At 40.8% G+C, this 16,158-nt stretch overlaps 2 protein-coding genes across 3 annotated transcripts; both read left to right on the forward strand.

Moving 5' to 3' along the window:
* Nucleotides 1-63: 63 nt before the first annotated feature.
* Nucleotides 64-8,137, forward strand: gde1 (glycerophosphodiester phosphodiesterase 1). 2 transcript variants are annotated; one of them, XM_031727469.2, is made up of 7 exons: nucleotides 64-217; nucleotides 335-648; nucleotides 1,382-1,557; nucleotides 3,667-3,772; nucleotides 4,529-4,621; nucleotides 5,867-6,078; nucleotides 6,321-6,468. In XM_031727469.2, exons 2-7 carry the CDS (start codon nucleotides 379-381, stop codon nucleotides 6,466-6,468), a joined length of 1,005 nt encoding a protein of 334 aa, XP_031583329.1. In that variant the 5' UTR covers nucleotides 64-217; nucleotides 335-378. The 2 variants fall into 2 exon arrangements, with proteins under 2 accessions (XP_031583329.1, XP_039469623.1); XM_039613689.1 differs by having other exon boundaries at nucleotides 64-648; nucleotides 6,321-8,137.
* A 1,968-nt stretch (nucleotides 8,138-10,105) lies between these two features.
* On the forward strand, nucleotides 10,106-16,130 carry mcrip2 (MAPK regulated corepressor interacting protein 2). The gene is made up of 5 exons (XM_031727473.2): nucleotides 10,106-10,648; nucleotides 10,857-10,926; nucleotides 11,720-11,853; nucleotides 13,679-13,786; nucleotides 14,874-16,130. The coding sequence occupies exons 1-5, from the start codon at nucleotides 10,594-10,596 to the stop codon at nucleotides 14,942-14,944; spliced, it is 438 nt and encodes a 145-aa protein (XP_031583333.1). The 5' UTR covers nucleotides 10,106-10,593; the 3' UTR covers nucleotides 14,945-16,130.
* The last annotated feature ends 28 nt before the right edge of the window (nucleotides 16,131-16,158 follow it).

The following is a 16,158-nucleotide window of genomic DNA, read 5'->3' on the forward strand; positions in this document are numbered from 1 at the left end:
ATGTTAATATATATTTAATTATTTTTTTTTTTGTTCCGAGACATCCTGTGAGAAAGCTGTCAATGATCGCTCTGTAACAGCTCAGTGAGAATAATAATTACAATTTTATTATAATTTTGAATAAATCTAATTCATTTTGGGGGTGTTAGCTTAAATGCGGAACGGGAAGCGTAAATCAGCAGTTCCCTTTAAGTCGCGGACAGGGGACTGTCTCTTGGTAATGAGTGTTTTATCGCCGGGCAAAGCATGTTCTTATCTCATTTAGGTCGTTTAAAGAAACTAAAATTAGGACAGTAAACGTCCCACACCTTAAATGCTGAACATTTCCTGCCAGGTGCTATTTTCTGCTGTGGGACAGGTGGAGAAGACAAAGACAGGATGCTCCAGCTGGGAGATGAAGCGACCCTGTACTCCCTTATCTTCGTGGGGATCCTGCTGGGGACCCGAAGCCCGGTGTGGACAGTGGTCCTCACCGCCTCTCTCTACCTCTTTCTAGCCATGTTCCGCTTCCCACAGGTACCATCCAGCCGAACCCAGAAGGTGCTCCACCCAGTCAAGGGCACGGCGGGCACCGGCAAGGTGTCGGTGGTCGCTCACCGGGGCGGCGGGCACGATGCACCGGAGAACACGATAGCATCTATCCGAGAGGTGAGAGAATGAGGTGGGGAGGGTTTTGGAGCGATAATCCTTCATATGCCCTTTTTTGTTTCTTTTTTTATGGCAGTGGTTGCAAGGGGAACTACTGCGATGTCTTTAACTTCTGGTATTCACACCCAGTTTGTATCTGGATAACTTATCAGCACAGAGAACATGCATTTTAAGGCCACCACTGTTCCAGCAGCACCTTCTATCAAAATGTTATCAGCCAGTTCCCAACTAGCCAGCCTCGTTTAACTAATCTGCATGTTGAGATAAAGTAAAGAGATGTGAGTAATAATTAATCTAATACCATCTGGATATGCGTAGTCCCATGTATTGGTTTTAATTTATACAAATAAAGATATCAAATACAGACCACATGCTTATATCAGGTGTATATGAGGTGCGAGTGTGCTGAGCCAGAAATTACACCTCAAAAATACACCTGCCAGTGCTTTTTAGTGTACAGACTTTGTTGCAGTGGTGTTCCCTTTCAAACAGCATTTCGTAACTGCAATATACCCCCATTTATAGGTCAACACAGAGTACAGATATAATCGGTTTGCTAGTCAAGTAAAATTTTCTTCAAATGGATCATGGCTATTATGTCTACTCTTGTCGTACAGTAGTTGAAAATTAAGCTGCAAAGTTTGTTTTTCTAAGTGGATTTTAGGGCAGATTTGTGACCACCAACTCCATCTGAAAAAACATCCAATGCTGAAAATTGTCTGTTCTGTTGAAGGCCAGTAAGAATGGGGCGACTGGTGTGGAATTGGACCTGGAGTTCTCAGCAGATGGCGTCCCAATACTGATGCATGATGAGACCGTGGACCGGACCACCAGTGGGTCAGGATTCCTCAGCAAGATGAAAATGTCAGAGCTGGCTAAACTGGATGCAGCTGCTAAACATCGACTCAGGTAAGAAAGAAGCATATAGTCAGGAAGGCACAAACAAAGCACACGGTAGTGAGGTGCTTTAATGTGATACAGGTTCTTGCACACTAATATACTAGCAGGTTTAAACATCCACTGAAATAAGGTAATTTCCCCCTCGAAGGGAGGACGTATGTAATCCGCTCAGTTTGTCTGTTTGTTAGCGGTCTAGCGTACACAGAAGCCACAACACAAGATTTAATTTTAAATTTTATTTTGATCAATTTGAGCTGATTTTTATTTTAGTGAACATTGGGTCAAGGTTACATCAAATGTGAAATTCAATAAAAACTTTGTTATCCACAAATTATAATTTGTCTTTAAACTTTATAGCAATATACTAGGCATTGTTGGAAATGAGTACCTAGGTGGTCAAGCATTTCACCTTGGCCTTCACTGCACATGGAGAGAGCTGTACAACACACTTTTTTTTTTTCAATATGATGCCATATGATGTCACAATGACGGCATAAAGTTTTGCAAAATCACACACTGGATGATTATATCTTATCTTAAAGTTGTTACAGCTTATCAGTGCCAAAGATTTCAGCCAGTTCTGCTCCAATCATATGGGTAAAGATAACAAAATACACATATTCTAGTATGTAATGCTTCAAGGTCAAAGGTCAGGGTCACACAAATAAGAAAACACTTCAGCTTCTACTGGATCATATCCAACATTTAAAGTAATATATTAGTCACTGGGGGGCATATGCATTTTTTTTTTTTTACTTTAACTTATATGACTTTACAATAACACAGCAATATAAAGATTATATACTACACTAGACTTCCATATTAACAATGCTCACTATTCCAACCAATTTGTGCACTGAACCACCGACAGCAAAACACCCCCAGAGCATGATGCTACTACCACCATGCTTGCCAGTTAGTACAGTGTTCATAGATTTGAAAGCTTCTCCGTCACTCCTACAAACACGTCTCTTGGCATGTTTGGCATTGTGACCAAAGAGCTCAATCTTTGTCTAATCAGACCATAAAACTTTTGTTTTGAAGGCTTTTGGTTTATCCATGTGGACAGCTGCAAATTGCAGTCAAAATGGCCTGCATTTGTATAGCGCTTTACTCAGTCCCTAAGGACCCCAAAGCACTTTACACTACATTCAGTCATTCACCCATTCACACACTGGCAATGGCAAGCTACATTGTAGCCACAGCTGCCCTGGGGCGCACTGACAGAGGCGAGGCTGCCGGACACTGGCGCCACCGGGCCCTCTGACCACCACCAGTAAGCAAACATGGGGTTAGCCCAAGGATATTTGGCATGCAGCCAGGAGGCAGCCTGGGATCGAACCACCGACCTTCTGATTAGTGGCTGACCAAGGTGTCAGTTTTGGAGCAGTGTCTTCTTTCTTAGTCAGCCACGGTGGCAGTCAAGGTGTCAGTTTTGGAGCAGTGTCTTCTTTCTTAGCCAGCACCCTCTCAATCTATGCTGGTTTGAGCCTCAGTGATTCCTGGGTTATTTCCTCTCATCTAAGATTGACTGTGTGTCTTCGTCAAGACCTTGGCAAAGTGGTTACTCGTCTGAATAATTCGTGCTTATGTACAACAGTTTTAAACTAATAATTTCAGACTCTTAACAAGAGGTTTTTGCTTCTCGATTTACACAAACCCAATTTACACACATGTTCAAATAATACTTTCTCTATGACAGTTTGATTGTACTGTGTTAGATAAACACTGTATTTTGCCTGAGGACAGCATTTAGATTGGATGTGCCAAGGATCAAATATCTGACTTTCCAAATAGATGACCCACTCCATCTCCAAAACACAAAACATTCAATACACATTAAAAACATCAACAAAACACACACGTAAACAAGGATCTTCTAAACTCACATACATACATTTCTGTTGCACACACATTTCTCAAAACAAACAAAAAACTATAGCCCAGGGAAATATCGGAGCAGGTAAATGGCGGAGAACCGGAAAATTATGCTAGATGAGAGTGAACAAGTATAACAGTGACTTGGGCAAACTGTGTAGTGAGACGAATGAAAGATCACTGGCACAATATAAAAAGAAATCCAGTTAAAACGAGTCTTACTTGTTTTATTTCCACCAGGGACAAGTTTGCAGGAGAGAAGATCCCCACCCTGGAGGAGGCAGTGGAGGAATGCATCAAACTGCAGCTAACCATCTACTTTGATGTCAAAGGTCATCCAGATGAGGTAAACCAGGCCAACAAAACTGAGAGATTGCATCATGTGTGTTGATTTTAATTGATGGCTTGATACAAAATGATCACAAGTCCACCACTTCATTATTTCTACTTTTTTATTCATTACCAATAGAATGGCCCTATAATACATGTCACCACTCCATTAGTTACACAAATCTAATCATTAAAATTAGTTGTGGCAAGCCAGAGTCATACTGGGAATATCCAGAGAGGAGAAACACTACTAGGTCAAACACTGATGCACTTAGAGATGTCCAGAACACATGTTCCAGGTTTGTCTGTACTCAAACAAATTACAAACCTCTAAAACGCACACGGACGCGCACACACACAGCTTCTCACAGATTGAGGACAGCACCACTGATAAGTAATGTTTTGTTTGTGTGGTAACATTCTGCGTGCTGTTAGACGTTCCTTGTTTGTTTGCTCTTTAACAACTAAATGTAACTTTGTTTGTGTTGGCAACATAAAAACTGAGCCAAGGGCAGCAGTCTCTTAGCTTAAAGTTAGGTTAGTTACTCAACTCCTTAAGTGCAGCGTTTGCACGTTTTTAAGGAAGGGAAAGCTGCAGTTGTGGTTGTAGGTTCGCATACTGACGTTTATGATTTGCTGGTCCGCGTGTCTGTGCATACACAGCTGCTAATTACCACCTAGTGGTCGGAGAGGAACACCCACAAGCAAAAACATTAAATCTGCAAACAGCTGAATGACCTACGATAACCATTTGTTTCTTCTTCCTACTCAGGCAGCCGCAGCTCTAAAAGAATTGTATAAGAAACATCCGGTCCTCTACAACAGCAGCATCGTCTGCTCCTTCGAGCCCAAAGTCATCTACAGGGTAAGACGGCTCATATCTGTAGAGTTTAAAGTTTAGTTCATGTCAGTAAACACACTGTTTTTCAGGAGGGATTTTTCTCTGTGGTTTTCTTTATATGATCTCGTCCAACTAGAGGAAAATGACAATTTAGAAGAAAATACACCGGGGTAAACTAATATGTAGTATAAAGAATCAAATTACAGACATGAAGAGTTTCTGGTGACTTTCAGGTCACGTAGCACCGTTTGTCCCCAAAGGGGTAATTTCAAGGGAGTGCTTAGCTGCAATTACACACCCTTAAAAAGTACAAAAAGTAAAGATGCACAAAGTTCAGACAGTTCGGCTGCACACAGTGAAACAAAAAAACAACAGAAGAAATGTAGAAACATGTTTGTGTGGGTCAGCTTATCTTATTTATCCTACATTAATTAACTTCTACTATAAACTAGAAGTTCAAAGTTCTCTATGCATGATTATGAACCCTGACCACTTTCAGAAGATTTTTTTTAAACTTGCAGCACGTTGGCAACGTGGTTAACACTGTTGCCTCATAGTATGAAGGTCCTGGGTCCAAATCAAGCATTTGGCCTGGGCCTTTCTGTGTGGAGTTTGCATTTTCTCCCCATGTCTCTGTGGGTTCTCTTTGAGTACTCTGGCTTCCTATCATAGTTGGTGGGTTAGGTTAATTGCTGATTCTAAACTGGCCATAGGTGTGGATGTAAGTATGAATGCTTTTGCGTCTGTGTTAGCACTGCAACAGGCTGGAGACCTGTCCAGGGTGTGCCCCACCTCAGGCCCTATGGCAGCTGTTACAGGCTCCAGGCCCTCCGCAACCCTGAGTAGGATAAGCGGATATCTGTGTGTTACACTTTGCACCTCTTAGACACATTTAGGTGATGGATTACAAGACTAATTAAACAGTATGAGCACACAGCTCTTAGTGCCTGAGCTCTTGGTTCCCATTTTCATTCACTTGTTACCAACTAAAGTGAACGCTAAGATGACCTGACATCAGCTGACATGTGGCTCAAAGTAGTTTACAGTTTTAATTGTACTTATTTTTGCACAGTCTAAGAGTTAACATGCAGTTATTTGGTTCACAATCCATACTGGACTAAAACGGTATTCTAATAAATAGTGCTGACTCAGAAAGAGGGGGAAAAAAATACACAAATTGCTCTATAACAAAACAGCATGCTTATCTCTCCCACATATATGTTTCTATTGTAGCTGCTGTTTTAATGTTCACCAACACTTTGTATCCAGATGAGACAGAGTGACCCGGACGTGGTCACAGCACTGACCCACCGGCCTTGGAGCCTGAGCCGGTTCGGGGACGGTGCCCCGCGTTTCTCATCGCTGTGGAAACACCACTGGATGACTCTCATGGACATCTTGTTGGACTGGGCACACCATCATGTTTTGTGGAAGCTCTGTGGCGTTTCGGCGTTCCTGATACAGAAGAACTTTGTCTCACAGTGAGTTTTGTAGCCGGAACATACGGTCTTATATTCTATATATGCAGCAATGACTTCATTAGAGGTGCATTTTAATGGCGCTGCTGTCTTATTCCATGCTGGAGTTTATTGTTGTGGATCATCATTTTTTTTTAAGTTATACCAAAAAAGTTGTCATTGCTTTGTACTCATCCTTAAAAGGTTTTTATCGGGTCATTCAGACCAGAGGAACATCACTCACCGATTGTGTGTCCTGTCTGCAGGGACTATGTGCAGTACTGGGCCCAGAGGGGTGTCGACGTTGTAGCCTGGACCGTCAACACACAAGTAGAAAAGGAGTATTACCAGGAGGTGCTAAAAGTCAACTACATCACAGACAGCATGGTGGAAGACTGTGACCCTCATTACTGACGTACACATAAATCCACTCTACAAAATGTTGGCATTTAATAAAGATAAGTCATAAAAAAAGAACCGTCACCCAAATCTAGGCTCAAGCAAGAGATCATATACTCCTTTTAATTCCAAGAACACTTTCGCTGCTGTTTTTCTATGGGTGTATGTTTCCTGAAGCATTTAACTGGGCGCCATAACAAAATACCAATTAAAGATTTTATTACAATTAAATCACTTTAATAATGATGAACTCGCCTGTTATCTTTACAGACTTGTTAATGCAAGGTGCTGGTAATATGTGTCTATAATAGACCTGCAGCAATATGATGTATTCATCCACTCAGGACTACATTGTTTTTTTTTTTTTTTAATGTTTGTCTTGTTAGTTGTGTTTATACAGTCTTTCAGATAATGCAGAGCACTGTGTGCGCTTTTTACTCACTAAGATCTGAAGAAATCTACCTTGAGATGATTTTTTTTTTTTTTGTCATTTATGACATGTGAATACTACTTATTAAAGAAAGATACGTAAATGCTTTATAGAGCAGCATAGGCAAGCTAATAATAAGTAGGCTTGGTGATTACTTATGTTGTTAATGTATGGAAAACAAACTTTTAATGTTTTTTTTTCTTTGCAGTACACTTAAAATTTTGCTCCTCATTGTAGTGCTGTGTTTTTGTTTGTTTGTTTTTTTTGCAGTTATTTAATACTGCAGTGATAAGTACCTATTTAAGGTGACAGAGCTGCTTTTTTCCCCTTTATTACAGTAACAAAGTACTGTATATGAAAACACAAGGACATTTATGAGGGATCAATTGTGGCACAGATACACGAATGAAGTTAAAGCATGGGTTTGTGTAAGGCTCAAGTGTTACCAATAACACAGTGCCTTTTTAAAAAAGTAAACCCCTGTTTTTTTAGCAGTATGACAGTTTTGTAACTGCTTTACTTGAATGGGTAAAAACTAAAGTTAGGTGTTGCTTGATGTTGCTGTTTGTCTGGAAAATCAGCCTCATGCTTTTGCATTTCATATACAATGAATGTAAACTTGAGTGTAGAATTTCAAAATGTAAATTACACAATTTGGTGTTGCCATAAGGCTTTAAATGACTTTAATAAGCCTGACTGATTCTGGGTGTTGGGGCTAATGACTGCCAGCTTTTGGTGGTAACCACATTCTAGTATCTGATGATATCATTACATCTATACACTATAGATACTACTGTACACCAGAGGTGGGCAATTAATTTTCCTAAGTTTAGAAACTGGAACGGTTGTGGAGGTAAAATATCAAATTTTTACTCAACCATAAAATCTATGTTTACTAATTAAATGGCTCCAAGTAACAGGAAAATGCATCAACCGTTTAAAGTAAGGTGACACGGACTCATTGCCTTAAATAAATGTGTACTAACTTTACTTGTTTGCATATTTATTCCCATTTTGAGGTAGGAGAACCCCCTGTAATCAAACTATTTCTAATTTACCCCAGTTTTATTAACATTGGCCAACCTAGGCGTCGGTCAGGCTCTTGTGAATAAGTACTTGATTTTTATATATATATAATTGTGGGAATGTAGAGCTGCTTGGCAAAGTGAACATGTTGGTCTGTCATGTTCTGCATCATTATGTTACAGCTGTGGACACTAAAATGGATCAATAAAGGTGAACGTTTTGAGCTGATATTCTGCAGTGCATCATTCAGGACATATTGTCTCAGGAGAACATAAAACTGTTCATCTGTAGTGTAAAAGCTCATGCATCCACCGTTTGGCCCCTGTTGTTAATGCTAAGCTCGTGTAGTGGGGACTGTTGATTATTAGCTTTTGGGCCTGCAGAGTCAGGCGATTGACCCAGATAGCGCAGATGAATGGGGGTTGAGTGAGAAGTGTAGTGTTGGATATCACCCTGGTTAAGCCTGTCTGAGCCGCTTCTTGTCCCGGCTGATCTTCAGTTGCTAAATGCAGAATTTCAGCTCAGGCAGTTTGGAGGCACTCGGCTAATTTTTATCTGAGCAAAAGAATCAGGTTACCTGTGTGTTTAAGAAAAAGAAATGTTAGATTTCAGGTAGAAATTATCAAAGGATAACAATGACGATAAGTCCCCAGATAGATTATGGTGAGTGCCATAGCTGATTTAAAAACTAAAGGCCTATCCTTGGAAATACAGTTTGTTTGTTTTAATGCTCACAGTTGGTCAAACATTCTTAATCATTGTCTAATAAATATATTGAAGTGTTTAACCAAACCTGCAAACTGCACCAAAATGTAAATTTCCTGTCAGTTTTCTTTATTACTGTCAAAGCGCCTGGATATCTGCGCATTTGGTTTAATAGGTGAAAGGTGAGCGCTTTGCGGCTCCTAAAACCCGGCCTGAGGGGCGTTTAGTGACGTCACGCACAGGCGGACTAACCAGAAGTAAACAGAAACAACGCGACCGGAAACACAACAGCTCCGACTTCAAAATAAAAGGCTTTTCAAAGTGTGGAGAAATTTTAAATCCCAAGAAATGATCAATTGAATGTAATTGATTTATCGCAAAGTTGGGAAACAGTAGGGAAATATTAAGTTTAACACAACAAAAATATGATTAAAATAGCATGAAGTCCAGTGAACTAGAAAACAATGAAAAAAAAATCTTTAAAAGGTAAAACTCAATCTGAAATAACTATACAATAAAGTAAAAGTATACTAAAGAATAAAGTATAAGTATAATAAGTATAGTAAAAAACTAATATACATGTACATTTAAATTCTAAATTCACCATTAAAAAATAATGGACTATGCAATAAAAATGAATAATAAAAATAATGGAAAGGTGTTGTTGTTGTTGTTGTTGTTGTTGTTGTTGTTGTTGTTGTGTGTGTGTGTGTGTGTGTGTGTGTGTAAATCTTAGCTATGTATAATTTATGTTGTTATTATAACTAATTCCAACTTAATTAAGAAAAATATTGCAGAAAACTAAATTTAAACTATGATATGTTTTATTTATTTTGTAAAAGTAATACAAAAGAGAATAATTAAATGGAAAAACAAATAAAATACAGTGCTGTGCAAAACTTTATTTTGCTTCCAAGGATCCAGGGGTTTTTTTTGGTTTTTTTGCTTCTTTTTGTAGCCCTGAGCAATACTTCTCAGGGCTTTTGTAGATCTTTTTTTGGATAGTGGCAGCTCCTTCACTCATTTTCAGTGAAGAACCAATTCTAGAGGGATGTTTAACGAGAAGAAGACAAAACACAAACGGGAACTCTTGAAAACAACTGCTTATGGAACATGAAAGGAGCCCAATGACCACAAGAAGTCAGACACTAGAGGAGGATATCCCTAGAGGTCCATGCTCTGTTTGGTGCAGATTAAGGGACCTAGATGATCTTTACAACACTAGGCTGGGTTTTTAATGTGGCTAATCAGTGTTTTAGTGCATAGTATTTGTAGCTGCATGATAATCCATAGTATATAACTGTGTAGTTTTTAATGTGATATAAAAGTACATATGGTTTCATCTCAAGATTGTGCTTATCATATTTTAAATGGTGCTTCAGTTTAAAGTAGCTGTAGGCTGGGATACGGGCTCCAAAATTAATTTTATTTTGAAATGTTCAGGCGGAAGCCCTGTTCTGCATTTGGACTTGCTTGACGCTAGCCCAGCATGCTCGCTTTCAGTCCTGAAGAGAATAAAGTGTGCAGTGCCCTTGTAACCTGTCAGAAATCAGAGGTGGTACAGTCGGTTCCGGAGCACCAGCAGAGGAGAGAGGGTAGGAGTGTCCGGCTTGGAGTGTCACAATCCAGGGACGTCAGGAAGCTTGCCCCCGCCTCCCATTAATGATCCCCGGCATGTGGAACTGCGTTCTCCTTGAATGACCTACACACAACCTATTGCACGAGTCCTGGACGTCGTTTCATCTCAGCTGAACCACCTGCCGGAGAGGAGCTGCAGCGGGCGGTCTATACAGCGGGCAACAAGTCGAATCGAGTCTGTGGCAGGCCTCGGGCCGACTGTGGAGCAGCTGACCCGGACAACAATCAGCCTCAGAAGGACCGGACAATAGCTGGAAGTTTCAGAGTCAGCGTTCAATGCTTGAAGCCGACAGTTAAGGAGAAGGGGCAGTGCACAATTTCTCGAGGGTATCGGCGTTCACATGATGTACACAATCACCAGAGGTCCCAGCAAACTCGTTACACAACGGAGGACAGGTGAGTGAATGTGGCCCTTACCTAAGGCGTGATGCAATGTAACATCAGGCTGCTTTTGGCTCAAGAAAGCGAAGGTTTTGGGGTTGTTTCGTGAGGTGAAATGTTTCAGTGCTGGGTTACATCAAGCCTACAAATGCGTAATTTTTCCGATTCTTCTGTTTTTTTGTTTTTGGTTTGTTTTTTTCCGTTTCTTCCGTTTTTGCCGCAGGTAACACTCAGCAGGTCGAGAGCAAGTTCGGCGACTTGAAACTGAAGCCGACGTCCTGGCTCACGTCAAAGTGAGTATGTTTACTTTGTGTTTTTGTTTGAATGTTTACTTTCTTTTTTTAGGGTTGCTTTGGGCATGCTGCTGTTTGAGCAGCGCGAGCTCAAAATACTTTCCACGTGGACCGCGAGCGCGATCATATAACACGTCGGCGTGGCTTGGATCCATTATCGGACACAACTTTTCTGGCGGCCCGTCAGAGTTTCTCGGGCCACTCAGAGGCGCCATTTGTTGAGGTGTGACACTGCATGGTGTAGCCAAGAGCTCTGCTACCTGAGGGGCCAACCCACCTCTCCTGCTGTGATTTATTAAGGTGTACAAATGTGTTAATATAAAGGAAAGCCTAAATCTACTCTTGATTGACACTTTATCTACAAATGGTAAAACTAAGCTAATGGTCTGAGATAAATAAGGTGGATTAACCAATACAAAGCTGCAGTCTCCAAAATGTCCAGGAAAAACAATGACCACCCTAAGAAAACTTATTTTCTTTCTTGTGTGAAAGTTTGCAAGACTTGGTGCAAACCTAAAGTCTAAATCTACTATATAACCCCCCCCCCCAAGAAAACACAAAGTAGGCAATGTATGCCCTTTTCAGCTCATGTTTACCCTGCTCATGATAAGTTGTTCTGTAAGAACCAAGTCATTTCTGTCCTGTCGTAATCAAAGTGGCCACACCTTCACCAAGTAATCCAAGCTGCTCAATGAACATAAGACACTTACTCTCACTTTGTAACTTGACTCCTGTGACTGTCTTCATCCAAAAAGCCGCCCCTCTGCAATTAGCTCTTGTGTTTTCTCCATAGCTCTCCGCCTCCAAAGATCGTGTTCAATCGCCTCAACGGGAAACGGTACCACAGTGCAGCCGCACAGAAGACCGAGAGCCCACCAGAGGGATTCACTCCTGCACACGAGGAGAATGTCAGATTTGTATACGAAGGTGAGGATAAGGGGACCAATAGATGGGTGCTGATGTAAGTCAGAGTGCAAAGTGAGCCCTCCAAGACAAAAAGTCAGAGATCTTTATCTGAAGAGGGACACAGTATTAGTCACTAGAGTAGCTGTGCATGATTCGTAGTTTATGAGCCTTTTCAGCCTGTTCTGGGCACTAGTGGTAGCCCTTCAGTTCATCTCTTAAATCATTTTAGCCTCCAGTTCCTCTTCTTTTTAAGACCTCTTAATACTTCCCCTTGGTGGCCTCTCACAAAAGTTTGCACAGCAAGTGGTGGACCTGAGATGCTCAGAGGCAGAGCTGTCTGCCTGAGGGGATCATACTGGGGCTTTCCACTCTGTCTGAAACCAAGCAGTTTAGAGCCCAAGCTTTTTGGTGCTTGTACAATCAGTGATCTCACTTTTTGGACACTTTGGTCATCTTAAATAAGCGTGCCATTATTGTAACATCTTATTTATGATGGAAAATAGAGGGGGAGCATAAGAGGTCCACTTTAAGTTGAAACAATTACAGGCTGATCATACAAACTGGCATAGTTTGGAAATCAGATGATCTTCTGCAGTACACATCCTCCTCTGCATAAGAAGCTTTGGATATACGGATCTGCAAAAATTTAATATTTACTGTTTGTATTTTTACCATGTTGGTCTGTCCATCCTGGAAGAGAGAATTCTCCTCTTGTGCTTAGGTTCAGATTATATATTCTTTTTTTATAAGGTAGTTTTCAGTAATGTTGGGTGTTGTAAAGTTTTGCATACTAATGACCTTTTTTAAAACAAATACAACTGAACTACTGCAAAAATTCAACTAGTTGTCAGTAGGTCTCAGACGAGTGTTGCTTCTAGTCAGTAAACCCTAACAATGATTTAAGTCCAGGCCCTGCACCATTCACCCGTCTTGGAAGATTATCCAGCATACCTCTGTGCCGGCCAGTATTTCATGCCGTGCTCGGATTGAATGATTTGTGGAGCTGAATCGGCATGAGCCAGCTATCTGTGTTACTCTTGGGCTGCTGCCAGTAAAGACTGCTCTGTGGTCACAAAAGGACACCACAAAGTTCAGCGCTTCACTTTTGTTCTCTGCTCAGACACAAGGAGGAACCGCTCTCACGCTCTGTCGAGTTGTTCAAAGAGAGAAAACCTGCTGCGTTTTCTTACAGTTGAACATGTTCACACAAAAAAATAAAATTATAACAAATGTAACCTGCAGACATGATTAGAAAGCGTTTTATGCACCCACATGCACACATTCAACTGGTTTATTGTTTAAAATCCTTAAAGCCGTTAGACATTAACCCTCATAATGTCCTCCCGATTTCCATACAGCTGTTGTCCTCAGGGGTCAAAAATGTCCCCACTTCATTTGAGTGTTTTTTAAAGTATAAAGTATAAATTGTCAATCAATTCAGTGTTACATCTTAGTTTTACTTAAGACCAACACATTAAATGTTTGGCTGACTACTGGTGCTCCAAGTGAGCAGAAAACTCGTCCACAGAGACTAAACCTTGAGATTTATCTTGATTATTAAGTGGGAAAACCTTCACCCTCAACTGATAAACACAATCCGCCTACCAGACCAGTCCTCTCAAGGTTTGCAGCCTTCAAACGAATTTAGATAAATAGTGGTCAGAGCTGTGTGGATGTGCCCTTGAGCTCAGCTGCTGGTTGAAGATTTATTTTTATTTTTAGTGTCTTTTTGCATGAGTTCAGAGATTACAGGAAAAAAATACAGTATTTGTATTTTAAACACTAGTGTTATCCATCCAACATCCAAATGGCAATTACAACTCCACGCGTGTGTGACTGTTTGCAGTGTGGCAGGAGGTGGAGCAGAAGCTGGAGGACGGCGGCAGAGGGGAGCTGGCTGACAACCAAGGGCCCGTTCAGTACTCCGAGAAGACCCCGAGTGCTGCGATGAAGAGTAAGTTCCCATGACTTTTAAACTACCTCCAGTCATTTAGAAACTAACGTGACCACACTCATTTAATGTAATCTTACTGTATGTCTTTATGGCATCCTAACAGATAAACCTCTTCCTTCTCATTAAGCTGCTCAGCTTTTGAACCTGTAATCTATGCATTTATTATGTCTGGGCCTTTAAACCCCTGAACCGACTGGCTATTTTCATCTCTCTGAATGAACAGCATGCAAGGCAGAGGGCAACTGTTGTAATAGTATTGCTTTAATTTTTAACCTCCTTTAATTTGAGAACCTGGCTATTCCAGATAAACCAGCCGTGACGGCCAAATGGAGTGCACACACCTACCTGTCTCTTCCGCTTTCCTTTGTGTATCGCTGCCCTGAAAAGCTTAAACCAAACTGGTTTCTAAACCTGAATTCTTTAGAATGTGAAGAAAAAATATTATTGTTATTAGATTTTTTTTATTTTGAAGAAGACTGAAAGCTCTTCAAATCTGAGAAATTAAAGCTGAGGTTAGGTTTGGCAACCACCTGTTGGTAGGGGAAGAACCTGTATTCTCCAGCGAGTTGGTATTTAAACTGCTACCAACTAAAGCAGTCACTGGGAGGTTTCTGGTGGAGCACTCTCTCATACCTGGTGTCACTTAGCAACAGCGAGCAAACTCTTGCTAGCCAAAGAATGCATATTTCTCCATAGAGTAAACATACATATGAAAATGTATGTTTACTATAGTTAAATTATTAACTACTGAAGAATGACATCCATTTTTAAAATATACAGTCTTCTTTTTTCAAGGTGCCAGATGTACTTACTCAAAAGCTGTTTTTATGCAGCAGTTAAAAGATCTGTAGTTGATTCCAGGTTTGACATTTGCATTTGGAAGCTGTTGTTTTCAGTTTACAACATGTGACAAAAGGAGCTCTCCATTCAAGTGAAGGACAAAGAAACGATCAAAGAGGCAGGCTGGAGTTCTTCAGCTGTTAATGTAACCTTTTGTTCACGTGTAGAAAACGTACTTGCTCATTTGATTCAATCTGAAGTTAAGCTTCCGTCTCTTCTCTCTCCTGCTGTCCTCCCCTCTGTGCAGACTTTGTGCCCATAGACCTGGAGGAGTGGTGGGCTCAGCGCTTCCTTGCCAACATTGCCAACCTCTCATGACGGGGATGAGGCATCGAGCCGGGACGAGGAGATGCACCGCGCCGATGCATCCGGAACTTGCCGTATTTGACGATCGCCACACGGGTGGAAAGGAGGCGAGCCTGTCTCCGGGATCTGTAGCGTTGTGTCTAATTTGGAATGTGATTTGATGCCTCGTGCTTCACAACTGCTGTAGAGAAACCTGAGTGCACAACGATGCAAACACAGCGACCTGACTGTGAACTCTTGACAGCATTGACTTTATGTTGTGCTGCTCTAACGGATCTCTCTCTCTCTCTCTCTCTCTCTCTCTTTGAATGATGTATCAGAAGCTATGAGATCTTCCCCTGTTCAACAACCTGCTTCCTTTCTCAAGTGTATTCAGCTCTGTGAGCATCTTGGTTAATCTTTGGAAAGAAAAAACGTAAAATGTTTTTTTACAACTTCTGTGAGATGGCACTTCTTTGTGCTTAATTGGCTCATATTTTGTTGTTGCAACACAAAACACCTGACTGTTGTGCAATACAACACGCTGAAGATTAACTTTGTATCACTGGGCTGACAAAGTGTAATATCAACCTTATTACAACAAGTGGGTTTGCTGTACAAATTTTTTAAATCAAAAGCCCTTTTCAGACATAACTTTACTGGCTGTTAAAGTGACAGTTTGGTCATTCAGACAGACATGTGACAGTATTGGAAAGAGTGACTATAATCAACTTTTTAATGTTGGTGACAATGGATAAGAGAACAAAGAGCAGACTGTATGTGACACGCTGTACTGCTGAGAGCTGTTCAACCTGTTCTTCCGTGAGCTGATGTGTAAATGTTACTCTGTCTTAAGATTTCTGTCGTGACTTTTATGGAAAAGTGACCCGGGTGCTCATTTTGGACACCGTGTAAGATGCAACAAGAGGAAGGAGTGCATGTCTGAAGGGGGCTAAAGCAGCCATTTGTAAACCCCACACTACAGCCGTCATTAATCTGATTTATTTTCTTAATAAATGCAACATTTGAAAAAACACTTAAAATACACCCGGTCCTGGAGAAACGGTGTTAATATTTACATAGTTATAAACCTGTTTTTACTGAAGATGTTCTCACCTGGGAATAATCAGTCTTTGTCTTGATCATTTAGATTTTCTTGTAGCCTTTTTGGTTTTCAGACAAACGTTCCAAGCACAGAAATAAAATCTGCCATCTTTCAGTTTCTACATAAAATCATTCTTGCAGTC

This window comes from Oreochromis aureus, linkage group 6 (genome assembly GCF_013358895.1).
Source record: "Oreochromis aureus strain Israel breed Guangdong linkage group 6, ZZ_aureus, whole genome shotgun sequence".
Taxonomy (NCBI): domain Eukaryota; kingdom Metazoa; phylum Chordata; class Actinopteri; order Cichliformes; family Cichlidae; genus Oreochromis; species Oreochromis aureus.